Source organism: Varanus komodoensis, unplaced genomic scaffold (genome assembly GCF_004798865.1).
Source record: "Varanus komodoensis strain SLA01 unplaced genomic scaffold, ASM479886v1 scaffold5, whole genome shotgun sequence".
In the NCBI taxonomy this organism is placed as follows: Eukaryota; Metazoa; Chordata; class Lepidosauria; order Squamata; family Varanidae; genus Varanus; species Varanus komodoensis.
In genome coordinates this window covers 41657234-41665512 of record NW_025336087.1, presented here as the reverse complement: position 1 = coordinate 41665512, position 8279 = coordinate 41657234, and the positions used below count along the sequence as shown (strand labels likewise).

The following is an 8279-nucleotide window of genomic DNA, read 5'->3' as shown; positions in this document are numbered from 1 at the left end:
CCAGGGACAGTCCAATTAATTGGTGCAATGTATGAACCAGGTTTAAGTCTAGTCCACATATGGGCACTCTTGTAACTTCACAATAAAAGTACAAATATGATAATTTCCATATTAAACAGACACGTTTGACCACTTCACACAGCTGATGGGAATGACTGTGAAGAAGACTAAAAAGAGATATGCTTAGGAGACACATGGACATACTGAAGACAACCCAATAACATAAACAAAGACCAGACACCTTCTGGCTAGGTGTGCCCTGACTCTGAAGCACTAGTCATAAATGCAGTCTTGGGGTTTGATTTCTTTAGTGAATCTATTTATCACTGCACACAATTTTGATGAAAAGTTACAAAATGACACAGCATTAGAAGTGTCTGGACAAGTAAATAGGAGATAATTTATTTATAATATTTCCATTTCCTCTCTGCCTCAAGGCACCCTACAGCAATAAAGAATATTAAAAAAAACCACACACCAGACCCCACACTTTCAACTAGAACTGTTAGAATGTTGTCTTAGGCTATTGATATTTTCTAGCTTGCTAAGAAAGCTTCCAAGGGAAAATGTAGAGAGCTACTTTTTGATAGCTAAAGGGTGAAATCACATAGTCAGATACCCAAACATATCAATTGATTTATTGATTTGTCCATTCCTTCCCTGTGGAAGGAATGCAAGCCAGACACTTTGCCTCAACACAAACTTTCTTCTTTTAATTTAAACCACTATTTCAGTCAAATACATAAAAGTGCATCTTCTCTTCAGTTAGGGGCTTCTTCATTCTTATCTTGTTCTTGTAGCATTTTTAATCTTTTTTCCAGCCTTTCTGTCCATTCTCTTCTGAGTCTAATTGGAAAAAAAAGATATCTTATTAGCATATGTACTGCTTAGCAAGGGAAAGTGTTTTAGAAAATAAAAGCTCCATTTTGATATTTCTTCAGAATATTCCTCAGCTACATTCACAAGGCGTATCGTCTCCATTTGCAGTAGCAAGTTATTTCTGCTCCTAATGTGCAAGATTCTTCTGAAGTGGTTATATGCCCCACATGTCCAGAGAAGACATGTTGCTGGTCACACAGGACAGAGCCTTTTCTGTGACAGCACCTGTCTGTGGAATTCCTTCCCTAGGATTGGTCTGAATGTTGTCTTGCTTTAGGCCAGTTGTAAAATGGCTGTGTGCTGCCATTGCGTTTCTTTGACATGTTTAAAACCCTGCATTGGTGTATTTACTTTCTGTTTACAGATAAAACTGGGTGGTTCTTTTTCATATCTAGGTTGATTTCATGAGACTGTTTTTAAAGGTTTGTATCAGTTTGAGGTCTCTTTTGGGCAGAAAGGCATCACATAAATATTACTTAAGAGTTGGCATGTGTTCCATTCTACATACATGCTGAACTTGTTCTAAACCCATGGTATCTTTCTTCCTGGGCAAATCTTGTTTCTTCAGACCGGTGATGTGGTCATCCTGAAAATCACCTGTTATGAGTTCTTTGGCAATGATTCTTACTGATACGGTTTTCAAATTTAAGGAACACTATAGCCCTTGCACCCAAGCATTCGCCAATGACCCCAGATGGTCTTATCAAGAAATACAGAGTGTGATCTTAGCACTCACTATCAAAATCTGCTTCGTAATGTGATTACTGGCATGACTGGATTGATTGATTGATTGATTGATTGATTGATTTATACTGCCCAATAGCTGAGGCTCTCTCATCACACAGTACAGCATCCTACATCTGCAATCACTTCAATTCACACATGACATTTCCCTATGGAAATATGTGCCCAAGAATGCGTTCAAAAGCATTTTGTGAACTGGTTCTATGAGACCATGAAGAATGATTTAGGACTCCCTGTAGCGTGTGATGTCTGAAGAAATAGAGATACCCTCTTTGTTCTGTATTTTGAAGAGGGTGTTCTGAAATATGAGGCGTATGGTCACCCTCTAAGGTAAATGAAGCTGCATGTCCCCCTCTGACAAGTCACTTCTGCTTAGGCTTAAGTTGATGTGACAGGATGTGTGATTCCTTTGCAAACAGGAATGGTGTAGCTATAGAGAGACACCTACACTGTGCCTTAGCAGAACCAGTAACAGTTCACATGGCCAAATTTGAGTTAGAAGGCTTACTATGGGGTGACGTTGCTAGGAGCTGCACTAAGGACCATGAGAACCAGCAGGCATAGTGGGTAGAGTGTTGGACTGGGGATCTGGGAGATCCAGGTTCTAGTCTCCACTCAGCCGTGATGCTCACTAGGGGACTTGGGCCAGTCACAGATTATGAGCCCAGCTTACCTAAGAGGGTTTTTGTTCTGAGGACAAAAAGGAGCTATGTAAACCAGCCTGGGTTCCTTACAAGAGGAAGAAAAGGTGGGGTATACATGCGATATAACAAAAAAGATATGGCCTATATAGCCCTGTTCTTAAGCATTGTGTTTATGAGGTTATCAAAGGCACTACCTACTCCTCCCAGGAAAGATTTCTGAGTGGACCCCACACCTGTAGCCTCTTCTCTTCTCTTCTCTTCTCTTCTCTTCTCTTCTCTTCTCTTCTCTTATCGCATTTGTATGCCGCCCCATAGCTGAAGGCTTCAAACCCCCAAATGTCTCCAGGCTGATGCTTTCATATTTTGCTGGATATTCTTAACTGGAACAGAGCTGACAGTGTGCTCCTTAACATCCCCCTAATTCTTAATTGCATATTAAGGCATACTAGTTCAGTTGCAGACCCATCTGCTTTGTTCTTCAATTAATTAATTCTGAGTACTACAACACTAAGTGCCATAGGTTTCCGGTTTCCTGACTCCCTCTTTGCAATTCATTCTTTATATTCTTCTTCCATTTAGCTGAACAATCTAATACTGAAAGGAAGGTGAATGGGATTTTCAGCATTAATGAACCCCATAATGGATGGAAGGCCTACTAGCAAAGAGTAGCACATGCCTTTTATGGGTATATGCTAATTGATGCACTAATTGCTGGCTTTTTTCAGAGGCTGAGAAATTGTTAACAGTCAAAAGAGTGACTTTCATTCTGTAGGACAGATGCCTTATTGTCTTTTTGTGGCTTTTATTATTTTGATAAACTGGTCTTGTGAAAGGGTTAATATGGTAACATTGTTAAATTACAGTGACATGAACATAACAAAAACAGGCTAAAAGTACTTTTGTTTTGTATCTTTTGGTTTTTGTTATTGTTTTGTTTGTTTTTGTGTTTTGTTGTGTTTGTTTTGTTGCTTTCTTTGATGGCCCTAGAACTTTTGAGTGCCTGCCCCCATAAATATTGCCAGGACAAAATAATTTCTGGCTTCACCATATGGAAGATGTATTGACTTGAAAGGGCTATTCCATATTACTAAGTGATAATAATTCATATTACCAACTTGTGGCTTTTCTAGTGTTTTGACCGAAGGCTCTCATCAGCTCTATGGCAGTGTAGCCAGTGGTGAGGGACCATGGGAGTTGTAGGCTGAAACTTCCGGAAGACTACAGATTGCCCACCCCTGCTTTAGGGCATGGCTGCAGCAACCCTGCCCACCCAAAGAGCTTGCAGTGCTGCACCCGTTGGTGGGTGGGTGGGTGGAACTGAAGGCAAACAGAGGGGCCAAAATACCTGCATATTTGAGAGTACAGCTATTACTGCCAGTAATTAAGCCTTAGAAAAGGGATTTCAGCCTTTCCAAATAGAGGCAACTGGCACAAAAGCCGGGACCAGACTCCATGGCCTTACAGGCTCCCTCCATCTCCACTGTTCTATGAGTCTATGAAATGTTCAGTTGGTTGGTAGGTCAGGGAGAGAAGGAAGTCTATATGGGGAAGGGGTCTACCTATATGGGGAATCCCAAAGAGCCAGACTGGGACCCTAGGAGCCCTGGATTTGGCCTGCAGGACGGGTTAGCCTCTGGGACTGAGGCTGGGCACTCCTGTTTTAGGGCATGCTCCTTTCTGCATGGGCCAGAGACATCCCCTCAGCCAGACTCCATTCTCTCTCCTGTCCCCACACAGCCTGTGACTCTGCAAGACCTGTATCCTCACAGGCAGCTTCAGCTCTTGATACCTGTCCATGGCTCTCACGTTCTCTAGTTCTCTCATTTCTTTCTTTTCCTCCTCCTCTTGATCCTTCCTGTCTTGCCAACCCAAGAGTGGCACAAGTAACAAGAATGTTTGCCTTTAATTTCTAAGGCGCAGCCAAAGCAGGAAATGAAGCCTCCAGTGAGGCGAATTGTCCTGCCCCCCTTTCCTTCCTTCATCCAACAGGGATTGGGACCCTGCTCCTACACAGGGGTCCATCCTGTGAACTGCAGAGCGAGAGGAAGTGAATTTCCCCCTCGCCTTCTCTTCAAAGGGGGCTGTTGAAAGCATTTTAATCATATAACTCCCCCCTCTCTCCCTCCCCCTTGATCCTTTATGGGTTATGATGACTTCAATTTAGATCATGAGCCCGAGGGCAGCAACTGCTATGCTGCTTATCCCTGTAAGCTGCTCTGGGAGCATTTTTGGCTAAAGGGCAGGGTACAATCGCTGTTAAGTAAAGCCAGCGGGTAAGTTGCTTTGCTTTTGTCTTTTGCAACCTGACCATGTGCGTGCTCGCATGTGTGTGAGCGTGCGAGAGAGAGAGGTTTCAAGAGCTTTCCCTTGCACTTCTCCAACCCCTTGCTAAATCTCCATTTATTTAACCTTTCATTCTAGAATCCTGGAGTGATAGGGCAGGGGGTCAGTGGCTGGGAGACCCCTACTCTCATTTAGAAAAATATTCTAAAAGCTTTCTGTTTAACCTGGCCTCAGCTTGCTTCTCTGTAAAGTGATTTGTGCTAGGGCAGGGTGAAACACACAGTTCCCTGCATCTTCTAGAGCTAATCAACAGGGCTGTATAGGCAAGGCAAGGCAAAGACATGTTTGCCTGTGAGGAGCATGCAAGTATACCTCCAAGCATGTTCCGTTCCACTGGCTGAGCCAAACATCTTGGCAGAACTGCATTTAACCTGCCCTCAGCTCCTGGGATAAGTTTGTGAAGCGGTCCCTGGGGGAGGCAGGGGCAAGGGCAATTGTGGGCCACACTTTCTGATCCTTCTGCAAGACAACTATCCCTGCTAGAGGGCAATCAGGAGCCTCTCCTGGGATCAGTCCTTGACGCTGAGCTCTGCAGCTTCCTGGCACTGCTTCCCCAGGGCTGACTCCAGGATTTTGGGCAAGGCACCAGAGTGGCCTTCATTGAGTCTCCTTTTCCCAAATATGTATTTATTTATTGTTTTGTTATCGCTGCTTTTTTCTTTCTTTCAAGGGACTCAGAATGGTTTACATAATCTCTTCCTCCTCTCAATCTCACCTTCACAACAACACTCCTGTGAGGTAGGCTGGGCTGAGAGTCTGTGACTGGCCCAGTGAACTCCATGACTGAGCAGGAACTAGTACCCAGTTCACCTGAGTCCCAGACCCGTGCTCTTATTAATTAATTAATTAATTAATTAAAACATTTTTATGCCGCCCCATTCGCCGAAGCCTCGGGGCGGCTTACAACGTTAAGTTAAAAAATAATTATAACATTAAATTAAAAAATACAAACATTAAGTTAAAATACAACCCACTATCCCACCCTGTCTCTGTCGTCAGCTGCCATTGCTCCTCCTCCTCCTCATTCAGTTGCATGTCTGACAAGCAGCAAGCCAGTCGGTGCAGAAGCTGGGCATCCACTGCCTCTGCTTCTCATCACTGCTGTTGCCTGGGCCAGAGCACGAGGCTGGCTGCAGGAGCAACGAGGAGCAGCTGCAGTGTAGCTGCGGTCAGTGGGTCTCTGCTGTGTCCCTGGGTCTCCAGGCTGCCCTTGTCAGTGGCTCCGCTCCTCCGTGTCGCCCGCTTGACCATTCTCCCCCATGCTTATGGGGACTCGGTAAGAAACTGTGGGGAGCCCGGCCTCACCCACCTCTGTGGACCCTTCATGCAGTACATGTTGTATGACAGATTAGACAAGCAACATAACTGACTGCTGCAGTGGGTGTACGGGGCTTCAGTGGACAGAAAAACCTTAGAAAAGGCCCGGTCACAGTCCTTCCTAGTTCCAGGAAGAGAAGCACTTGGAAATTACAGCCAAGAGCCATTATTAAAAATATAGCTAGAACTCCTTTTGAGACCCGATGTTTTTATTCAGTGGCCAAATAGACTAAAAGCATCATCTTATGCATATTTACTCAGAAATAAGTCCTGTGAGTTCAGTGGAACTCATTCCAAGTAAGTGTAGTATGTAGCATTGCAGCTTAAATAACAAACTGGAGGCTTCCAATTGCATTATTAATTACAATAATTTAATTATATATGGCTAGATGCTGGTCAGAGGACGATGCACTAGAGAAGCAGTCAGGAAGTTCGCAATACCTTTCATGAACCAGTTATATGCATGCATTAGTTTATTTATAGGTAGAAATGGGATGTGGCCTTTTACGATGGTAGAGAATTGCAAACTGATCATTCATCTTTGAACTGAGCTGTCCTGGAGGCCAGCCTATGTGTCATGCTTAGATCCAGTTCACACATCATGACTGCTGTGGACTATATTCAATCCATGGGTCATCTTGACCGAGTGGGAGCAAGCATACTGGCTCTGCCCTCCCACCCATTCCTGATAAGCTAAAGAACTGAACAAAATCCTTACAATTACAAAACAGAACTCCCCTAACAAGCCACAATTTCACATTCAGGCATCACACTCAATCTGGAGATGGAGCATCCTCATATGGATTAGCTCAATGGAAGCGGACGTGTAAGAGCTGTCCTGCTCTCTCTTTCCTGCTCTATTCAGAACTGCCCAGGGTTTAATCAGATCCTGGGAAGCCAAAATGTGTGAACTGGGACTATGGATTATGGAATGTTAGAGCTGGAACCCTAGTCTAGTCCATATCCTGCTCAAAGCAGGAATCCTGTCATTGCAACATCCCTTGTAGCTCCATCTTCTGCAGACCATCCTTCAGACAGCTATCTCACCTCTCCTTATTCTCTGGGCTAAACTCCCCCAGCTCTTTCAACTGTTCCTCCCTGGACTTGGCTTGGCCACCTTCATCATCTTAGTCACCCTCCTTTGGACAAGCCCCAGTTTGTCCACGCACTTTCAAAAACATTTCTTGTTACCAGAAGTCTGTTTATTGGGTCTTATCCTCACACGCCTACTGTATAGATCCTTATTTATACATTTTAAGATCTTAACAAATGAACCCCCAAATGCAAGGGGACATACTCACTTTGTCAGCGCACTTTTTTGTTTCCGGTCTTTCTCAGCTTTGGAATGCTGAGTCTGCTCCTCAATGGTCTTTTCCCAGAAGTTTTTCAGCTCACCAGTCTCACAAGCAAGCACTTCATGGCGAAAATACCGACTGTTCATTTTCTGTAAAGCGGAAAGACATCCCCCGCCACTTCCAAATTAGGAGTGAACAGAATGTTCCATTCCTTAATAAATTTGTGCCTTGCACTACAATGCCATGTAGATTTCAGGAGCATGAATTAACTGCTCATTCACAAAGTTACCAGCAATTGCAGTCCATAACTCTTAACCTAGCAGTGTCTGTGATAAAAATATCTGCCAATAGCATCTAATTGTTGCTGTGACCTTTTAGATCAAAATACAGGATAAAGTTATTGCTCTCACTTTGGCATATTAATGAAGAGATTTTGTGGCATCTATATATTAAGAGAAGAAATGGGACAGCAGCAATGACATTTTCAAGGTATTGTGGAAATATCAATTACTGCAGATTACTAATAGCCACATTTCCTGTTTCTTAGAATTCTGTGAGATGTCAGTCAATTTATCTCTGGCGTGTATGAATGCAAGCAAGTTTTTTCATAGACTTTTGCAATATCTGGTGATGGCAAAATCCCAGGCAGTAGAGAACCATATCTCTATTCTCTGCACCACAAATTCTGCTGGTCAAGGAAGGGAACTGCAGGTCTCATGGTACTACCAGTATCCTATAAAACACAGATAGCTGGGGAGGCACGTGAGCACGCAGACCAACATGCAAAATACACAATTGGTCAGTCTCTGTATGAGAATCAACCAAAATTTCACAAAATATTGTGCAAGCTTTTGAGCTCCCCAGAAGTCATCAGGCAGGGCATGGGAGAAGATGAGAAAAGCCCCCGTTAGATAGAATTTAGGTCTACAATGTCTAGCGTAACCTCTGGACTTCTGTGTTCTTCCTCAACAGCCTACTTTTTACTACCTGGAGTGATGAAGGGTTTTGGAAAGCTTGTTCAACCTTCTGTGGCATTTTGGGTGCAGCAGCACCAGAA

The 8279-nt window shown here is 43.6% G+C and overlaps 1 protein-coding gene across 1 annotated transcript; it reads right to left on the bottom strand.

Annotated features, from left to right (window-relative positions):
* Nucleotides 1–761: 761 nt before the first annotated feature.
* Nucleotides 762–7368, bottom strand: LOC123031336 (protein FAM240B-like). Its single transcript, XM_044446184.1, has 2 exons — nt 7229–7368; nt 762–846 (listed from the first exon to the last, which is right to left on the bottom strand). Exons 1-2 carry the CDS (start codon nt 7366–7368, stop codon nt 762–764), a joined length of 225 nt encoding a protein of 74 aa, XP_044302119.1.
* Between the last annotated feature and the right edge of the window lie 911 nt (nt 7369–8279).